Source organism: Podarcis muralis, chromosome 7 (assembly GCF_964188315.1).
Source record: "Podarcis muralis chromosome 7, rPodMur119.hap1.1, whole genome shotgun sequence".
In the NCBI taxonomy this organism is placed as follows: Eukaryota; Metazoa; Chordata; class Lepidosauria; order Squamata; family Lacertidae; genus Podarcis; species Podarcis muralis.
In genome coordinates this window covers 18906545-18928357 of record NC_135661.1, presented here as the reverse complement: position 1 = coordinate 18928357, position 21813 = coordinate 18906545, and the positions used below count along the sequence as shown (strand labels likewise).

At 40.5% G+C, this 21813-nt stretch overlaps 1 protein-coding gene across 4 annotated transcripts in view; it reads left to right on the top strand.

The window, feature by feature from the left end:
• Positions 1–1588: 1588 nt before the first annotated feature.
• PRKCZ (protein kinase C zeta) overlaps positions 1589–21813 on the top strand; it is a 93105-nt gene continuing 72880 nt past the window's right edge. Inside the window, exons 1-5 of one of the 4 annotated variants that reach the window (XM_028740927.2) lie at positions 1589–1669; positions 5702–5916; positions 10110–10231; positions 17233–17322; positions 18264–18314. In XM_028740927.2, coding sequence (XP_028596760.2) covers positions 5846–5916; positions 10110–10231; positions 17233–17322; positions 18264–18314 — 334 coding nt within the window. In that variant the 5' untranslated portion in view covers positions 1589–1669; positions 5702–5845. Of the gene's footprint in view, positions 1670–1745; positions 2217–5701; positions 5917–10109; positions 10232–17232; positions 17323–18263; positions 18315–21813 lie in introns of those variants that run through there. The other 3 variants (XM_028740929.2, XR_003707936.2, XM_028740926.2) reach the window with 3 other exon arrangements.

Genomic DNA, 21813 nt, shown 5'->3' with positions numbered 1-21813 from the left:
CATTATGAGGGGAGACAGCAGAGAAAAGCAATTGTTTTATTGTGCTATGGCTAAGTCTCCTGGAAGCATCTTTCCAGTCACTGTGGAAGCAAGACTAAATGGACCTTTGATCTAATTCAGCAAAGCTCTTTGTTTTTAGATGAAACATTTTCGTACCACTTAAATTTCCATAACAATTATTGTTTATGAATATGGCCTATAAACACATACAGCCAATTCTGATTTGTGCCCTGCCCCATTATGACCCATCTCACTCCCACCCCCATTCCACCCTCTTCCTGGTAAAAAAAACAGCACGTGAGTGCCTTAAAAGCGCACAAAATGGGAGCTGCCTGTACATTTATCCATAAACTTGAAGGCTGAAATCCTACACATACTTGCACGGGAGTAAGCCCCACCGAGTTTATCTTTTAGCAGACAAGTGTAGGATTGCAGTGAAAAGACTGCATAGCTATCCTTTACTCATGTTCAGGTTTTCCCCCTTTTCCTGTCTTTCTTCTCCTTTTTCCTCTTATTTTTTTAAACTTGTTAACTTTATTTTTTCCCTTTTTTCTTGGTACTCTTAATTTTTATGGGGCTTTTTTCTATCCCAAGTTGTAGCAGGCACTTGTCTACTCATCCAGTTGGCATCCATCTGTCTTAGGAGACAACTGAAGATGATGCCTCTGGGGCATAGAGACCAGTAAGGGAGATACATGTTTTGTTGCAGCTGGGGCAGATGAAGGAGTCCTGCAGGTGTACCATGGAGTTTCTTCTTTCTGCACTCCTTCTAGCAGTCATTCCTCTTCTAGTAACTGCTGTGAATACACAACCTGTCTCCAGGCTCTGTGGTCATCTGCAAGAGATTCCCACTTAGAAGGTTACAGATAGGTAGCCGTGTTGGTCTGTCATAGTCAAAACAAAATTTTTTTTTCTTTCCAGTAGCACCTTAAAGACCAACTAAGTTAGTTCTTGGTATGAGCTTTCGTGTGCATGCACACTTCTTCAGATACCTGATATCTGAAGAAGTGTGCATGCACACGAAAGCTCATACCAAGAACTAACTTAGTTGGTCTTTAAGGTGCTACTGGAAAGAAAAAAAATTTTTGTTTCCACTTAGAAGGGTTAATGTTGCCAGCCCTCATCTTCAAATAAATAAAAATTCTACATTGTAGAACAGACAATAAGGAAAGCACAAAGATGCAAATACTTTCAGACCCTCTCCTCGCATTTTATCCTCAGAAATATTGTCCCTTTTGTGGGCGACGGGGAGAATTTGAACCTGGATCTCAAGGCCAGCCTTAGCCAACCTGGTGCCCCCCAGATGTTCTGGAATAGTGGGCACCAGGTTGGCGAGGCTACACCCCGGCACAAAAGACCATTGCCTCCTCCTTTCCCCCTTTCCAAAGCCTCCTCAACCAGTCATGCCCGCCTTGTTGCTAGGCAGATTAGCCGCTCGTCCCATTCCCTCCCTTCCCTATTGGCTGCAGGTGATTATCCATCCCACCTCTAATCCCCTTTTCTCCTCTCTATTGGTTCCCGAAAGCCTCCCTTCGCCCCTCCCTTCCCCTCCCCGCCTCTTCCCCCTCTGACGCCTCCCCCCCTCCATCCCAGCCGGGTAACGCCCAATGCCCGTTCGCCATTGGTCCGTCTCCCCCTCAGGGGTGGGGCCGGGGGAAACCGGCTCCAGGTGAGAGGCCGCCCTCTTGTTTACTATAGGCTGGCGGCAGGTACAGAGGCTCGGGCCGGGGGAAGCGAGCTGATTGGCTGCCGCTGTATATGCGTGTGCGGCGGGGAGACTGAGGAGGGTTGAGGAATAAATCCCTCGAGGGCTGGCCTCCGCCATGTTGGGAGGAGGAGTGTCGGCGGCGCGCTGCTGCTGAGGTGGGAGGGAAAGGTTGCGGGAGCGCGCCCGCCAAGTGACCGACCGAGCAGCCTACCTTCAGCCAAGGCGCGCTCGAGGCGGCGGGTCGGGTGTTACCTCAGGAAGAGGCGGGCGAAGGACTCTGAGCTTCCCCCCACCCACATCCCGACTCTCCCCTTTCTCCTCCCTCCTTTCGCTTCGGAAGTTGGAGCAAACTTCCAACGGGTGGGGAAAGCCCGAGACCTGAGGGAAGAGGAAGAGGAAGGATTCAGGACGACCCCTCCCCCTCTAAAAAGTTTTGGTTTTGGGGTTGTTTGTGTGGAAAGAGCCTGTCCCTAAAGCGGGACTGAGGGAGGGGAAAGGAAAGGGAAAGGTGAGTCTCTTCTGTGGAGTTTTTGAGGGGTGGGTGGGAATTTATTCGGGTGAGGGGAGGAAAATTGCTCTTTTTTGTGGCAGAGAAGAAGACAGCGCTCCCGCAAACACAAGTCGGTGTGGGGCGGGCGGGCGGGCAGGAAGAGTAAGATTCACATGAATTGGAGTATAAATTGCAATTGTTTTCTAGGCTTGCAAGCAGCCTTGTGCAGGTAGTGTGCCTTTATTGTGTTTAAAAGTTGCCTTTTTATAGAGAATAAATATGATTATTCCTTTACTTCTCTATAAAAAAAGCAACTTTATTATTATTCCTTTACTTTTCTATAAAAGTAGATGAATTGCTGTTATTGTTAGGTGCTTACAAACACATGAGTGTGTTGTGTCCTTTTGCAAATAGTCGTTACCTGTTGTGATGGGGGACGAAGGATTTTTATGTCTGAGGAAACTCAGTACGCACATTACACTAAGGAGTTTAAGGTGGTTGGGGAGCAAGGTAACAGTATGAGACAGAGCAGGGGGTGTTTTTATTTTTGTTTCCTCTGTTACTATGAGGATAGGTCCCTGATCTGAGGAGTTTACAATCTATACCTAGAAGCAGGCGAGATCTTTTAAATGGAAGCGGGGAGAAAGATGAGTTGAGAATGTATTTTTTGTGAGATGGGTTCCCAACCACAGTTACTTGAAGGAGGTCTGAAGCAGTGTAATATTAAGAGAAAGGTTTGAGAGAGGGTGAGCTGGTTCTGTATCACTTTTTATTATCATTATATTTATATAGTGCCAGCCGTGTACATGACATTTCAGGAGGAATGACAGATGTGGCTTACAGTCCAGAAAATGAAGGTGGGGTAAGCAAGGGGGACAAATATGCAGTTATTTCTGTTTCACCTGCTTGGGCTTAGTCACAGTAAGGTCTTGAAATGGAGTTGTGAGGAGGAAGTGGGTAGGTTTTTCTGGAGGTATGTGTGGGGTAATCTGGGTGACATTGCTAGTGGAAGGTAGTGAAGAGTTTGTGCTGGAGGGTTCAGCTTGGTATTGGAGGTACAGTGGTACCTCGGGTTACATACATTTCAGGTTACATACGCTTCAGGTTACAGACTCCGCTAACCCAGAAATAGTGCTTCAGGTTAAGAACTTTGCTTCAGGATGAGAACAGAAATCATGCTCCGGCGGCACGGCAGCAGCAGGAGGCCCCATTAGCTAAAGTGGTGCTTCAGGTTAAGAACAGTAACGAATTAAGTACGTAACCCGAGGTACCACTGTGATGTGGATCAAATGCAGGTGTAATGTTGGGGGAGTGACTCCACAGAAAATTGGAAGGTTGCAATCTTATACAGTGGTACCTTGGGTTACAAACACTTCGGGTTACAGACTCCACTAACCCAGAAGTAGTACCTCAGGTTAAGAACTTTACCTCAGGATGAAAACAGAAATCATGCGCTGGTGGCAGCGGGAGGCCCCATTAGCTAAAGTGGCACCTCAGGTTAAGAACAGTTTCAGATTAAGAACGGATCTCCGAAACAAATTAAGTTCATAACCAGAGGTACCACTGTACACACGTAACTAGGAGTAAGATCCAATGAACACATACACGATTGCACTGCTAGGAAAGTCCAGAAACTGCATAGCTTTTTTTTTTTTTGAGGGGCAGGGTGGTGGAATTCCCTGAAAAACTGGTCTCCTCACCTAGCCTATGAAGGGAAAATGAGTTAAGGCTAATCCAATCTGAAAAGTACCCTTGGGTGTGTTTGTGTGTACATGTGCTAAAGAGGCTAGTATATCTATTGAGGTGGGGAGTTTTGCTCAGGAGACATTTGTTCAGGACAGGCTATTCTAAGGGAGTCTTTTTCTTTTTGGAAGGGTGCCCATATCTGCTGAAGGAGTAGCCACAGGTAACCAAATGTGTAGGTCAGCACTGTTACCAGATTGAGGGGGGTATAGAATTCTAGTGGAATGCACTGTTCTGTGGTTTTAATGTTGTCTTTGCAAGTAATTGGCTACTTGGTTATGTTGACAGCTCATAGCCTCAAGGCATATTTTGTGAATTAGAGGGGTTTCTTGAAATCTACATATTTGAGAGTTGTGAGGATTTTTAAAATAAAGTATCTTGGTTTTAACTTTCCTATCTAAATGTAAGTTCTTAAAAAACAATGTAGTGTTTTATGGCTTTGGTAAAGTTGTAGACAAAAACCTATGTAAAAATCTTTCACACTTTCCCCTAAATGTACTTTAGTGTGAGGAAAAAAGTATCTGCAAGTTCTTTCCTGAGTGGGGAAATGTATGACTGTCCAGAGTGCTTACAAATATATGAGGAGGGACAATTGCATAACATTGCATTCTTTTATCTAAAATGTGGATTCACATGCTTTGCATGAATACCTTGACATGCCTTACACATTCTATATCAAAGCTTACAAAAGGAAGACTTTCAAAGCAAAAATTGCAATGCAGTTGTGTATAGCAGAGAGCCTGATCTTTAGGGAAATGCGTAAGCTTTCATACTTACCTGGAATGCCATTTTGTACTTTCATGGCTTCCCCGCCTATTTTTTGAGTGTATGCTTTGTAGAAAATGCTGTAAGCAGGAATGAAACTTGCTGAGCAGTCCTATCTTACAGTGGTGCCCCGCAAGACGAATGCCTTGCAAGACGAAAAACTTGCTAGACGAAAGGGTTTTCCGTTTTTTGAGTCGTTTCGCAAGACGTCTTGCGAGTTCTTGCGAGTTTGTTTCCTTTTTCTTAAAGCCGCTAAGCCGTTAATAGCTGCTAAGCCGTTAATAGCCGCTGAGCAGCTAAGCCGGTAATAGCTGTGCTTCGCAAGACGAAAAAACCGCAAGACGAAGCGGAACGGATTAATTTCGTCTTGCGAGGCACCACTGTATTCCCATTCTTGAATCCCTAGACTGGACTTTTCTCCCTGCTTTGGATATTGTGATTTGGATATATCCAAACTCCTAAAGTTCCTTTTTCAAACATAGGGAAGCAAATAGTTTTGTGATAGTTCCGCCAATGTTTTTTGCAAATCCAGAAGATAAAGATCACAGACCATATCCCCACCCCAGTGATTTTGTAGGAAGGTTAGCAAGAGTGCTTGGAAGAGGTGTCAGGAATGGAGCCAGCAAATTTCTTTGCAAACGTTCAGTTTGCTAAGCAGTGATGGCTGACATCACTGGCTGGAATCTTTCTTAATTTTCTATTGTTTCAACTTTGTTCCCAAACAGAAAAAAGTAATTAGTCTTATTTTAAATGAGCATAGTCTTACATTTCAGAATTTTAAAATATATTTGCTAGGTATTTAAAACAGCTTTCATGGAACTTTAGCAATTTTATAAAAATAAAGTATCAGGATACTAGAAGAAAACATGAACCTGAATTCCTCCATTGATTTGTTGGGCTTACTTGGTGTCTGTTTAGTTTAGCACAATGTATATTCTGTTTTTCAATCAGTTGTTTGCTTTTTGTGTATTTATATCTTTTTTGTTTGCCTGCAGACTAATGGGGCTATTACCTTGGAAGAAGAAGCATGGAAACTTTGCCTGCTCATTTATTACAATACCCCATTTCTCCTGAACGATTTGGAAGACAAGTCTGTAAACTCAGAACCTATCTTTAACTTTGACTGCTGCATTAGTACCATGCCTAGCAGAATGGGATCAAAAATGAATATGAAGAGAGATTTCATTAGAGTAAAAACACATTATAATGGGTAAGCGATATCAAATGTTTTTTGCCCTTCATTTCGCTTATTGATTATCAGGTTCTTTGCAACTTTTGTTTTTTCTATATTGGGTTGTATCCAGTTAAGTCCTACTCAGAGCAAACCTGCTGAAATTAATTACTGTAGCTTTGTTTAAGTAGGTGTTCTCTGACTTGGACTAGCCATTTATTTTTTTTACTTACAATGAATGAAATTTACGTATGTTTTTATCAATTTCTGTAGTCTGTTGCATTGGCATTGTAAGATTTGGGAGGAAAAGCTAATCCTGTTTGCATGGTGGCTTGGTGCAAAACTTGTGTACCATGCTCTTCTGAACAAAGCGACGAGTCTTTCATTTTAGGCTGATAATACTACAATTCAGTACCAGAACAGGTATAGTGTTTCATATTGGGGTTTGTAGGTGGTGGGGTGTCAAAAGATTTTCAGCAATCAAGGTTCAGATGCCAATGCTTGGATAAGTTAAATTGTTAAGAACCAAGCAATGTATTCTAAGAGAATTTGTTGTAGGAATTTTATTTATACTTCATAATAACTATAGCAATGTTATCAGCAAAGGTCAGTCACCCTTCTATATTTTTGAACAAAAACATTTTCAGTGTTGGGCATAAATATACTCATTTAAGTTTTTGTACCAGTAGCAGCAACCCAACAGTAGCTCTGCCTTGTGGTGGAAAGGAGTTATTAAGACCTCCCCCAACCTCATGTTGCTGCTACAGTCAATTTTAAAAAACCCAAGACACCAAGAGACTGTATAACACTGCATTACACATTCTAAACTGCTGAATTCATGTCTTTGCTTCTAACTTTTGGCCAGACATGTTACTGGCCACTCACAGTGGACTAAATACTAAAAGAGTGAAGTTTTCAGTTGTTTTCTCTAGGCAACAATCACTTCTTTCCAAGGAAAGATTTTAGAAAGGGCTTCAGAATTAATCAGGAAGTCTGTCATCTGAATCCAGAAAAAAATTCTAAAGTCACACATGCACCAGAGAAGATCAAAAAGCACTTTCAAAATGCACCAGGAAGTCTCTTCTCCAATGTTTGGAGGAGGGCCTTCCTGGTTCATTTTGGGGCAATCTTTGTTTTCCCTGATGTTAATGTGTATTTCTCTGTAGCACTTGTCAGTCATAATACTCACACTGTCTTGTCAGACTACTCACACTGAAAGGTGGTAGGACACTAATTACTCAGAAAAAAATAGTGCTTGCATATTTTGCAATATAACTTTCCCTACAAGGCACAACTATATTTTCCATTGTTGGGGCTCCCTTCTTACCCTGGACCCAATACAGCAGTACCCACTATACTCCTTATTGGTGGGCCTGTACATAGGAAATCTCAGTAATCTAGCGTACACTAAGAGTTGAGCTGCTGGGTATAAACATGTTTTAGGATCTATAGCATTGCATGTGTTTCACAAGCAGCTTATGCTAACCCAGTTGAATGTTTTGACTTTGGCTTTGAACAATTCTCTCCCACCTCAGAGTTATATCAGAAACTGGTTTTCAGACTCCCTTGTGTGATGCTGAGCAGAGGCAGTGGCTGCTTTTTTGTGAAAAAAATGCACATCCCTGCATTTGGCCCTCTTGTTTGTCCCTTGTATGACAGACAGCTCTAGATATGTGATAGAAATAAAACAGCATGTTTAAAACTCAGTATACATTCTGGACAGTGCTGGATTTGTTTGTGTTGACCATTTAGGACTATAATCCTATGCACATGTCACTAACTTGGGAGTAAGTCCCACTGAACTTGGTGAAACATACTTCTGAATAGGATTGTACTTTAAGACTTGCATGTGAAAATTTCATTAGGAACAGCCTGTTCATTGGCTTAAACCAGAGTGATTAAGGTTAAATGAATTGTCAATCAGGCTCTTGGTTGTGCAGTGCAATAAGGTTTTAGTGGGTTGTTGACAAATGCAGCCTGTACAGCGTTTTGGGGACATTCTTCATGGCATATTTTAGCTATAATTTCAAGTAGCACTCAAGTTTCACTATGTGAGGAATGACATAGGGTTGTATCCAGCTAAGATTTACTTGGAGTGCTTCTATTAGAATTAACCTAATTTGGTTAATTTTCATCCCCATTAGATCTAACATTGGATGTAACCTTTAATTTTCATTGTTTGAAATAGTGATGTGTTTCTGTGTTAACTCTGAACAACTTTTAAGTTTAGCCTCTGTAAAATGGGGACATTGTAAAGCATCAAATAGCAAGATTTTATGCCTTGTTTGTGGTAAAGGTAAAGGACCCCTGGACAGTTAAGTCCGGTCGAATTCAACTTTAGGGTGCAGCACTCATCTCTGCTTTCAGGCCAAGGGAGCCAGCATTTGTCCTCATACAGCTTTCGGGGTCATGTGGCCAGCATGACTAAACCGCTTCTGGCACAACGGAACACTGTGACGGAAGCCAGAGTGCATGGAAACGGCATTTACCTTCCTGCCACAGTAGTACCTATTTATCTACTTGCACTGATATGCTTTCGAACTGCTAGGTTGGCAGGAGCTGGGACAGAGCAACGGAAGCTCACCCCATCGTGTGGATTCAAACTGCCAACCTTGCAATCGGCAAGCCCAAGATGCTTGATGGTTTTTGACCATAGCGCCACCCGCATCCCTCTATACTTTGTTGTTACCCTCACTGGAAAGAGTAAAGCTAACATTGCAATGTAGGGGTCCCTATTTACTCAGCTTGGGTTTATTGATCATTCGTGAAGGTTTGTATAAGTATTGCTTTATGAAATCATGGTATAAAATGTAGCATGGCAGAATGCAAGTGTGTGTGTGTAGTGGATTCTTATTTCTGTGTGATCAGACATGTCAAACTGCAGTAAGTCACAGTTATCAAAACTGCAAAATTAGTGTCAAGAATTATTCAGGAAAGTACTAAATAATTCAAAGTGTCTGTTCATGGTACAGTACACCTTTGATATTATGATTAAACAAATAGGCTAGTAATAAAAGCATTAGGGAGTCATACCATTCATGATTGTTAGTGTGTTTCCATGGAAGCTTGGGAGGGTAGATGTTTGTATATCCTGGGCGTGACACTGCTTAACATAGCATAAGTGATCATGCATAATCTTCCTTTATGGCAAGCATTCCTTGCTTTGCTTACATACAGTTCATAGAATTCTTCTAAATTAAGCCCTGCAGACTAAAAATGTTGAGGAATGTGATGAAGGTATTTTTTTAAAGTACATGCTTATTCTTCCACACCATTATATCTTATGTGAAATCAGTTGATGAGGCTCATTTGACAGCTACAAGTGTCATTGCACCATTCCAGTGGAATGCTCCGCCATGGAGATTCATCAGGCATATTTTGTTTCAACTTTTAAACACCTACTGAAAACTTTTCTATTTTGTCACACCTATGCATGCATGCATATATACGTAATTTTATTTGTATGCCGCCTTTCCACAGTTCAAACCATGCTCAAGGCAGCTTACAGCATAAAAAATGTTGCAACAGAAGTAGTCCTAAACAATAAATTAAACATTAAAAAAACAAAAACCTGACTGAACAATTTCCACATAAATTACAACAAAATCTAAAATAAAGATTTTTAAAAACTACAGCTACAACCCCCTCCCCAAAATACCCCAGCACCCTAGGCAATTAAGAATACAGTGAGCCCATTACTTACATGAGGGTTTGGTTCTGGGAGTGCACTCAGAGGCAAAATCACGTAAAGCCAGGAACCCCCTGAACCATGCCTATTTATCCAGAATGAGCCTTGCCCTTCACCTTACTTACTGGCCTCTGGGAAGGAGGTACAAGGGCTCGGTGTCCTAGGGCCCTTGCGTGACTTTCCCAGAGCACAGTAAGCAAGGCAGAGGGCTTTAAAAGCTCTCTTTGCTGTGGGTTCCATTCACATTTATTTATTTGGTTTTTATTTGGCCCACCGTACAGCTTTCCCTGATAGTTACCTGATTTATGATTTTAACTTTTTTATATGGTTTTTATTATTTTATGTATAGTTGTGAACTGTTCTTATTTTTTTTTTTAATGAATGAGCAGTATATAATTAGCAGATGTTGGGTCAGTAAAACTGTTTGTGAGATTCTGAAATGCAAAATCTTTAGGGCTGCTGATAGATTGCCTCAATCTTTGCAAATGTCTTGTGGTTTAAAGTGAACACATGTAGCTATTGAATCTGAATTCATCTCTTTCAGGGATATCCTCATAACAAATCTGGGTGCATCCATCAACTATGGTGAACTTTGTGATGAAGTTAGAGAGATGTGCAATTTACAACAGGAACAACCAATTACCCTTAAGTGGATTGATAATGAAGGTATTTCAGACTCATGTAAATATGCTTCTGCAAATATTTCTCTGATGCATTTTACAGCACAGTTAATTAACTGGGTGTGATGGAGATACTAAATAGGTAACTTTTAATTTTGAATCATTGTCGGTTTTCAAATTTTCACTTAAGAGATATCAAGGGATACATATGTTAATAAAGCCCAGATAATCAGGCATGTCTTGCAGCTTGCTCCAATCCATTCTGAAAATGTTATGTACTCTCTAATCCTGATGCGTGAAGCATAACCTTCCTTTATGAATGTGGGTGTGATTCTTTCTGACATAGGTACTGTGCACAGAAAGATTTGCATACAGCCAAGCACAATTTCTCCCCATCCTCCCAGTATCTGTGTAGGCATCAGGTTATTATGGGGCAGAGGAGGCCTATGGTTGCCTCTCATACCTTTGCTGGAAATGTAAGCCCCTTTCTTTTGAATGCCTGATGCAGTGTGATTGCACTAGAGGTAGGATTTGTTCTGCTCTATGGCATGGTTGGGAAATTTGCCCTCTAGATGTTGCTGGATTAGAGCTCCCGTTATCCCTAACCTTTGTTCATGCTGACTGGAGCAGATGGGTGTTGAGAGTCCAACAACACATGAAGGGCCACAGCTCATCACCACTGCTCGACGGGGATTCCTTTTAAGGAGGTGTGCTTGTGTGGAGAAGGATCATACCCATTGACTACCTTAATATGCCACATTTAACTAATGCAGTGTTCATTTTTATTTTAAATGCATTCTACCAGATTGTTTGGTATTGCCCAAGTTTCTATTCTTTAATTGTTTAGCAATACCCATACAAACTAGAAAGAGATCAGTGATTATACAATTGCAATGTGTGTTTCCTAATATGAACTTCAAGAGTGTGTATTGCTTAATAGACAAAACTTCTCTAGATCTTTTTATATACCGCTCACATCATTTCATAGACACTTCTTGTTTGGCAGAAATTCTAGAATCAATTTATACAAAGGCAAGTGGACACTGAAAATAGGGGTCTCTGAGATCTTGTCTCACCTCATGTAGACAAGCTCTGCTAGCTAGACTTCAGATACTGAGAGGAACATACCTCTTCCAAGTTCTGTGTGAACAATAATGACTCAATTGTGTGCACTTCATTTGTACTTGCTTTCAAGATGATGCTTCAGCGATACCATGCAGAAACTTGATATTTTCTAATTGAGTGTAATTTGTTTGCATAGGACACATGAGTTGAGAACTGTAGCAGTTCTAGGGTCTTTCCTGCAGATCTGTAAATATTCTCCAGGCTACTAGTGTATTATTCAATACTTAAATCTTCAGGCAGCTGCATCAAGTTCTGCAAGTGTGACTACTGCTACTGAATTGATTTATGGTGGATTGATAGGAGAGGTATCCCAAGTGACATGCCATTAAAAGCATGAACATAGCGCTTAGTCTTAATGCAAGGTGAATCATTCCCATACTTCCTTTTGAGTTTAGTTTTTGTGTGTGCTCCTATTTTTCTGTTGTTGAGTACATTTAAAGAATATTGGAAGATGTCATGCTTTAAAAGCGTGGTATCATTCTCCTGATGTTTTTTGTTTCCTACTCCCAGTAAACTTGAAAAAGCTTTGAAATGCTGAGGCATCCATTAAATGGAGTGAGCCTGTTTCCCAGATGTATTCAAGTGGAGAGTCACTGTGAAGGGGGCTTGTCAACCTGTCTTGCTTTTTAAGCATGCAGAAGTTCCATCAGGTGACTTTATCCCCGTTTTTAAAACTGAAAGACCACTGGCAAGGGCTGCATGAAAGTTGTGCCAACAATAAGCTTGCTGAGTTGAAAGAAGTTTTTATGGTGAGCATATGTGTCACTTAAGCTAAGAAAGGAAGCTCTCGTGGCCCAGTTAAGGATTCAACATGAAGTCTCTACCTATCACTATTTACTGAGGGCGAGAACCCACCCATGTACATATCTTGTACTATTCCCCTCACTGTGAAACAAGTGTTGCTGTAATACCCATGCTTCTCAAGTGTGAGATGGGCTTGTCTACAGACCTACTTCGTTGCTCTGAACTTAGCTGCTCTGGCCCTTTAATGTGGATCTCAGGTTCCTGAGCTTTCTTGACTGGCTCTCTCCTTTTTAAGTCTGTTGGAATTAGAAAATTAGAAAACTAGAATTAGAAAAAACAAGTCTGGGAAAAGTCTGATGTGTGGTACAATGTGACATGTGTGGGGTAACTGTGCCATGATCTTCAATATACTTAACGAAAGATTCCTGCACTGCAGAGCCCTGTATAATTGCTATTTGAAATCAGAGCTCTTGACTGAAAGGGAGAAATTTTCCTCAACAGTAAAATCAGAATACTTCTTAGGGCTTTTGCTTATGGGTCTCTAATATCAAGGGTATATCACTTGATATTCATGTAGCAGTGTTCAACTTGCTACAGGAAAATCTGATAGAGTATTCCCTTATTGTTTGTATTGTATATTTTGGCACATTTCAGGCAAGGACATGTTAGGTGGTCATTAGGATGCCAGGTTCATTTCACATACAGTGGTGCCTCGCAAGACGAAATTAATCCGTTCCGCGAGTCTCTTCGTCGCTTAGCGGCTATTAACGGCTTAGCGGCTTTAAGAAAAAGGAAACAAACTCGCAAGAACTCGCAAGACGTTTCGTCTTACGAAGCAAGCCCATAGGGAAATTTGTCTTTCGGAACGACTCAAAAAACGGAAAACTCTTTCGTCTAGCGAGTTTTTCGTCTTGCGAGGCATTCGTCTTGCGGGGCACCACTGTATCTGCAGTGTGCTCTGTATAGGGCTTCCCATGTGCTTGACCCAGAAACAGCAGTTAGTGTGGAATGTTGCAGCACAGTTGCTGACAGGAGTAAGACCTTGTCAGCACATAACACTTCTGCTCAGATACCTGCACTGGTTGCCTTTTTGTTACCCAGCCAAGTTCAAGGTGTTACTATTGGTATTTAAAACCCTTAACACCTTGGGACCAGTTTACTTGTGGAGTTGCCTTTCCCATATGTGCCAACTGTTACAGGTGCCACAAAATGCTTATTCTGAAGTTGTGAGGAATTTATTTTTTAACGTGGCAACATCTGCACTTCGGAATTCCCTGCCTGTTGACACCAGGCAGGCACCTTCACTGTACTTTTTGGTGCCCGATTAAAACATTTTTGTTTTGGATAGCCAATCCAGAGATGTTGGCATGTTTTCATCTTTTTATCATAGATGTTGGCATGTTTTCATCTTTTTATCATTCATTTTAGCTGTTTTCCAGTAATCTGAATATTTATTGTAAACTGCTTAGAGGTTTTATTACAATCAATGGGTAAATTAAATTTTGTTAGATAAAAAATTCAGTTTACAATGAACGTGGAGGTTGGTTCCCTTCTGCTCCTTCCCCAGTGGGAGCAACAAGTCACAGTCCCTGGCTTGGCATGACATCTGAACTGGAGATTGCAGTATGTTTCACTTCCAACAAACAATGATTGGTAAATCAAGAACAAAGTTTAGCTTCACATTGCGGTTCGCTGCTCTCCAAACAAGCTCAGTGCCGGAGCTGAGTGTAATGCTTCACCAAGAATGATGGTTTGTTGCTCCTGCTACAGAAGGAGCAAAGCAGGAGTGATCTCCTCATTCATTGTAAGCTGTTTACCATTCTTTCCTGCCACATGTGAATGCTGCCACTCTTGCTATATCTGCATATCCTGATCTCCTTGGAGGAAGTAATATCCATGTGACGATAGGAAAATACTTTGCAGTGTTATGCACTTGGATTTGAGTTAACCTTTTAAAATTATTGTAGAAGCTGTCTATTAAGACAAGGTTCAAGAGGTTAAAAGTAAAGCAACCATATTGAAAAAAATGAATGTACATCTTCAGCTGAACAGTTCTTAACTACTGTCATTTTTATCAGTTTGTTCAAGGATGTCAAGAACTACATGTCCTTCCAGGTCAGAAAGAAGCATTATTACACCTAAAGGACACCTTTTAGTCAAGCTAAAGCACTCAAGGAGGGGACCAAGCAGAGCCATTGAGGCACGTGACCTGGGCAGAGTCCAAAGGACCACATAGACAGGCCTGAGGGCAGCATTTGATCCTCAGCCTGAGGTTCCCCAGCCTTGAGCTATACTTCATGGATACTAATTTATTGAATAAGAATTCTGTACAGTTTGAGAACTCTTAGGGAGAACTTAAAAAATATTTTCTTCCAATGATGCCAACTGAAGAGCCCAGCTCCTAGGGGTGGAAGTGCCTTTGGTCCCCTCAATATCTGCTGGCAGGGAGCTAGCCCCACTCAACATTGAGTGGGTGGAGGAGGCAGAGTGCAGCGTGGTTCAGTGGCTGGCTCATCCTGAGTGCAAGAGAAGAAGCCACTCCATACTAGGCCTTCTTCTGATGATACGGTGTCACACATGCGCGGCGTGCACTCCTCCCCCAAAAAATATTGGGCACAAGATGGCGCTTCTGGAAGAGCCTGTGGCTTCCTAGGGTGTCCTGTGATACTGATTCTTTGCCAAAATGAAGCAAAACCTTAAGTTAATGGAGCAAAGTTGTTTTTGTATTTCCTGATTACCAGTTACAGGCATTTTAATGTATTCCTGTTGTGTGTTAGAACTCAAACACTTGAGGCCAGGTATTTATATTGGTGGGCAGGATCCCTCTACCCTCCACAGGCCAACTTTGATAGGTGGGTGGGATTGCCCACCTGTCAAATCACCTGCTTGCTCTAATGGCATCAGGTGACTGAAACCTGTCAGAGGTTCAAAGGGGAATGCTGTAACCATTGATTTGCTGTTTGGTGATGTGAGTGTGCCTTCAGAGGCTTGCTCCATTAGCACAAAGCAGTTTTCCTTGGACCTGCTTGCTGAAATGGCAAGGGAAAGCTTGATTTTAGCATGCAGTTCTGAAGCAAAGGGCCTTGGTTCACTTAAAATGAAAGATTGGTGTAAGTTATCTTTAGTTACTATTCAATTGTTGATTGTATTGAATCCCTGTATTCAGTTATAATCTTAAAATGGTGTGCAGGAGGGGATCAGATACAATTAGATTAGCCTCTGTAAGGTGCTATACTGGTTTTAGTTGTGCCTATGCTTGTTAGGCTGAAGGAATACATAATAGCTGATCCTGTTCTTGAAAATCCAGGAATTACCTGAACCTTCCTCCAGACTTGTTACATAGTATGGGCACCTGAATGTTACCATTCTGACTAATCTTGGTAGCCAGCCATAATTTTGTATTTAGCCCACTGTGTAATCCAGTCCCATCATAATATTGTAATATTATCTGCATCTTAAGAATTGCAATACAAATTGAGTAAATGTCTTGGGGGAGGATAGACCTGATGTATTCAAATTATAGCACTTCTTTCCACCTATTCCCAACTACAAGCACTGATTCCTCACCAACTCTTTGAAAGATTCTATCAGTGGTGTCTCCGAAAAATTTTATGCGTCACTTGGGAAGAAAGACGAACTAATGTCAGTGTACTGGAAGACACAAAGATCATAAGTGTCGAAGCAATGATTCTTCAACATCAACTTCATTGGACTGGTCAAGTTGTTTGGTTGTCTGATTATTGTCTTCCAAAGCAGCTACTCTATTCCCAACTTAAGAATGGAAAGCCAAATACCGGTGGTCAACAAAAGAGGTTTAAAGATGCTCTCAAGGCAAATCTTTTTAAAAATGTGGTATAAGCACTAATAACTGGGAAACACTGGCCTGCGAGGGCTCCAATTGGAGAACAGCTTTTACCAAGGTGTTACGGACTTTGAAGAAGCATGAACTCAGGGTGAAAAGGAGAAACGAGCTAAGAGGAAGACACCTTTGGCAAACCCTCACTGTGATCAAGTCCCACCCATAAACCTATGTCCCCACTGTGGAAGGACTTGTGGATCCAGAATTGGCCTCCAGAGTCACTTACACACTCACTGTTAAGACTGTTTTCATGGAAGACAATCTTACTCGACTTTGAATGATCAATCACCAAAGAAGACAAATCCTATGCACACTTATCTGTGAATAAGCTCTACTGAACTATCTTCTGAGTAGACATGCATAGGAAGAGTTTGCACACATGGAGGATTTGCTTTACAAAGGTTCTCCTGCCCCTTGTAATGCAGCCTTTTTTATTTATATTATATTATTTATATATATTTCAAAATGCTTGCTCTGTTCTTAGATTTTAAAGTGCTAGATGGAGCTGGATAATGTCAAAGGGAGAAGAGTATGTAGCTTTGCCCTGTGGGATTCCCCCCCCCCCCCAACCTCATGCATTTTTTCTGTAGTCTTTTATTGCTGTTACAATTTAGACTAAGCAAACACTTTCATTTCTAACGTTGTGAACTATGAACTTAGGAGGGTCTCTCTCCCTTCAGATAAAGCTGACTTCTCCCCTTCTGGTTTCAGTCTGGAACTAGCAAGGATTCCATTTAGCACAGATAATTGGTCCTAGCCTTCAGAGTGACTTGCTCAACTTCTGCATCTCCACACCTTATAATTTGTTCTAATGATCCATATATTTGGAGGGGTTGAAGCTCTTCTGAGCCTTATCCTTATTGCCAGATTTGGGAGGGGCACCACCATGGCAAGTGGATTTCTGGAAAATTTGTGCAACTAAGATGCCTATGGCAAGAATACCAAAGCACTATACCTGATATTCCAGATGCATAAGTAGACCCATCCCTTCCCAAAAGGGATGGAGATTATCTGGAGAAGTTCAGGTGTGAGAAGCTACTCTTAAAAAAACCATTTGACTACACCCGCCAAGTGCATGTGCAAGTACTTTGCATGGGCCTCTCTGAATCTTGCCTTTGTAGAGGGATCAACTTCTTTCAGCAAAATCATGAACTTGTTGTCACTGCTTGGTTTTGCTGAGATACTGAGTTAATCTATGTTTGGCGTCAAAGATTCCAACCTACACTCCTGATATTTCAAACAAAACCATGAATTGTAGAGCCATGTAAATTTGGTTACTTATTCCTCCTTGTTCTCATTCTCATTCTCTTTTTTGGTAGGTGATCCATGTACCATATCATCTCAGATGGAACTGGAAGAAGCATTCCGTTTGTACTGTCAGCATAGAGATGAAGGGCTCATTATTCATGGTAAGTGATGGTGCTTCCTGAAACAATCTGTTTAACTTTAAACAGCAATTTTACATACCTTTTTGTATGGTATCCTCTTAGCAGTCAGTTTTACTGTTTGAGGCTTTCGACAAAAAGTCTGGCTGTGCTCTTCTTTTCTGTCTCCTTTTGGAAAGATTATGTAATGCAAGTTTTGCTACTTAAATCTTTCTAGTCCTGGATATGATCCTATCCCCTCACGGCATCTTTCTATTCCCATATATGATCTTATCTCTCACCACTCTCCAAGCATGTACATGTCTTTCTGTACAAATTTTTTAAAAATCCAATATGTGCATGTAATGCTCTCCATCTTGAAATAACCCTGTCTAAACATAGCTGGTATAGCTGTAAGATCTGTTTCGTTGGCCGCTTAGCATTGGGTCCAGCAGATATATTTGATTATTTAATTTCCATACTGCTTAATATATTAAAATATCTCTCAGTGGTGTATAAAAAACTATGAAATTCATATGAATTGGCCCCAATATCCCCTGTTGCCTGTGTCTGCCAGACTGATGTTGTTTTGATGTGCAAGCTTATCCGTCTCATGTTTCAGTTTTCCCCTTTTCTACATTTGTACTTCTTTATTTTAAAGTATTCTTCAAAAAGCACTCTTTATCTAGTACTCTTCATCCCATAAATCACTTTTTAGAGCCTATTGCTTCTGCAAACATTTCCTAAGTCACCACAGTCCTTTTTTTTTTTTTTTTGCCTTCTGTACTGACTGGATCATCATCTATGCCATTTGAAACCCTGTTGTCTGCAGCTTTGTCCTAAACCATATATTTTTAAGACACTGCCTTGCCTTTGTATTCTTCAGTTGTGGAAGTAATATATGATTATTGTTTTTGGATAAAACAGTGAATGGCTAAAAATGTAATTCATTAAGACATAAATATATACTTTATGTTTTATTGCAGTTTTCCCCAGTGTTCCAGAAAAGCCAGGCATGCCATGTCCAGGAGAAGACCGTAAGTACTTGAATGTGGTGGTCCATTCTTCTGTGTGTGTTTGCATTACAGTATAAAATACCATCTTATCATTGAAAATATTTTTGTTATGAAAAGCATGTTTGTGTCCTTCAGAATGCTTGTGATGTACTGTGAAATGTGTTTGGAGGTATTTAATTTATTTCACTCATTCTCACATTAATAAGTGGTAATACTTTCATCATAGGTGAAAAGGATAAATTTATTGCCTGTTACATAAAATTGTTTAGTAGCTGAGCAGCATTTAAGCTGATAGTTCTTTATGCACTAATCCTTCTACTTCTAAAGTTGTGAAAGTATTAGAATAGTATTTTATGAAAAGAAGTTGGGCCAGAGTTTCAGATATATGCATTAATGCATATTAATGCATTAATATGCATTAATATGGGTACCTTGGGTACCTTACTTTTCCAAGTGTGGGTGGTATTATGCAAATAGATGCTGAAAGTGTCAGATGTATAGTGAGGTCAGTATAGTATTAGTCTTCTGGTGCTGAAATACTGCAGTTAGTTTGTTGAATCCAGACTAAGTTAGTTGCATTTCATTCCCACTGAAATCAGTGGGACTTAAAGCCTGTCCAACTTGTCTCATGGATTTCAGTAAAACCTTAGTTTCATGAACTGGATCCAACCAATTTTATCAAACTATAGTCAACTCATGGAAACAGTTGCAACTAATTTGTGTAAACTGTAGAAGACACTACTGAAGATAATGTTAAATGTTCATATTTCGGGGTGTCTGCATGTTACATTGTTGCATGATATCTATATTTTAAAGTACAAAGAAAATTGCACATAGCATCCCAAAGTTTGTAAACATTTAGTCTACATGCAAATAAGCACATGACTAATTCCTTGAGCCTGAGGGAGATTAAGACTTGTGCTTCTAAAAAGAGCAGACCCTGTTGCTAAATGACATCAGTAGAAATTTCTAAAACATTTGTGATACAGCATTGTTGAGGAGGGCCTGCTGTTCAGGAGTGGGTGGTAGTTTTTAAAAACCTTGAGCTATTTTAGGCGTTTACCCATAAAAACAAAACCAAAATGGCACAATTAGAGGCCATTTGCAAGCCACAATTTGAGGCAGAGTTACATATTTTATTGAACCAACCACTGTGTAACTGAAGTCTTCCTTGGCAGGTAAATAAGCCATGTCTGTAAGATCCCAGGATATTATCTGAAGGTACATGAGGCCACCACTTTGCGGAAGCTAAGCAGGTCTGGTCAGTACCATGGAACCAAATGCACACTGTCTTGGGTTCCATGGTGGAAGAAAGATGGGATATAAAATGTCAGGGGTATATAATATCAGGAAATAAAGTTTTTGTATTCAAAAGTCTGGATATCCCCTTATTCATCTGCTGATGTTGGATCAATAAAATATATCTCCTTAACATTTTTTATTAGTCTGCCTGCCCACGTGTTTGTGTTAGCAAACTGGACTAAAGGGGGTATTTGTGTGTGGAGCTCAACTTCTATGAAGCTTCCCTCCCTCTTCCTGGAGGTTATTCCTGCCACAAGATATGTTTATAACCCTCTTCCGTGGGATCGACATTAATAATAGCAGAGAATTCTGGAAAGCAAGCAGTTAGTCCTAGATCTACTGTTGCTATAACAGAGCAGTTTTTATGGACCATCTAACAAAATTAAAACATACAGGTACCTTATGTGCCCAGGTCCTTAGGCATGCCTAAAGCAGCATTTGAACAGCAGAACCCCTAATTCCCTTGAGTTTCAAAAGCAGACTACATCTTATGTGTGAGGGGAGGGCTGCCATTCAAGAATTACACATTCAGAGCCCCTTATAGGTATACAGAAGTAGTTGTGCCATTCCTGCTCTGTAGTGAATCAAAGCTAGAAAGGAAAGAACCACATACAGGTTTGGGGGATTGAAAGAATCACATCCTGGAATTTACTTGAATAAACTCTAGTTGTCTCTTATAAACTGAGAACAAGGAAGATTTATTCCCTGCTATTTAGTTACGGGAAAATATCCAAAGCATCGTGGCAAGATTGCTCAGTTTTCAATGACCTTAATAGAGTGAAACTAGAAATTGGTGTCAGAGAAATGCTTGGTGATCCGATTCAATCTGTGTCCTCACTGACCATTACTATTATGCATTCTGCTTGATGAGGGTAGACCTAGGATTGATTCACACAGCCCTTTTAGCATGTCAGCATGCAACTTGATGGTGCTCATTTCTGATAAGACTATTTCAACATATAATAAAAAGTAGATTATCAGTCCTTGAATTTGCCCTCCGAAATAAGAGGCTGCTAGTTCACTTAGTAAAATCCAATTTCCTTTTTGCTTATAGGTAGTCAGCATTTGAGCAGAAAACTGGAGGCTGAGGATGACAATGTTACTGAGACAGGGTTGGCATGCTTTTAAACATTGAGGGTCATGCTAATATATCCTGAGATAGAAGATTGCCGTGAATTTGTGTACAAACCAAGATCTTAATAGTCTGTATATTGTACTAAAATGCCCCAGACTTTCCATTCAGCCTTTGTTTAAATACCCTTTATGCATGGCACACCTTATGAAGTCTTAGGATAACAAATAAACTAGAGTTCGGATAGCCAGGGAAACAGAATTATGTCCTTGCAGTGCAGATGGGGTACTGTGAGTTTTCATAGTAGTAATGCCTAGAAACCTATGACCACTTAGCTCAGAAATAAATGAAATCTCTCTGGGGCTTCTTTACAGGTCCCAGTCTCTTCCAGCTATGGTAAATGAAATAGTACTAGCTGTTGAAAACAAACACATTTCTGCATATATTAATGATTACGAAATGTGGCTTTTAAAAAGGCCCCTAGACCAAAGCCTAATGCTTCATAGTTTGGATATAGCCCTTCGATTCCCTCATTGAATAACTATTCAAATGGGTACTTTTATTAGGGCAGCAGGTACTTTTGTGTATATTGTTGTGTGAGGCTGTGGTCTGAAAAGCGGCTTATAAATACTCTGAATAAATGAATAATAAAGACAGCTTAGTACTCATAGAGGTCTTGATTTGACAGGCACATTTATAAATTATGGATCTGTATAGACTCGGTTGACCTAGTTCTTCACTGGTATGTAGAATGCTCACGCTACTGCTGTGTTAGTGGTCAGGTTGAATCACACTTGAATTGTTTGAAAAGTTGGTGAGTGACTTCTTAGGATTTGTGTTGAGAACGCAGATATTATCTGTATTCTATAGGTATGGAACCTTACTGGAAACATGGTGCTGAGAGAGCTGCCTGTATTACTAAGCATTAAAAATGGTTACCAACCAATAAATGGTATTGGCTAGGATTAATTATTAACTGTTCAAACAACTGGGCCTGTACTGCACACTTGGACTATGCTCAAGTGTGAGCAATGCTTGTATATAAATTATCTGGTTTCAGTCAACGTCATTAGCAGCATTTTAAGTGTCATTATACAGTCAACTGTAAAATAAAGTTTTATATGAGCGATGATATAGTATGAATCT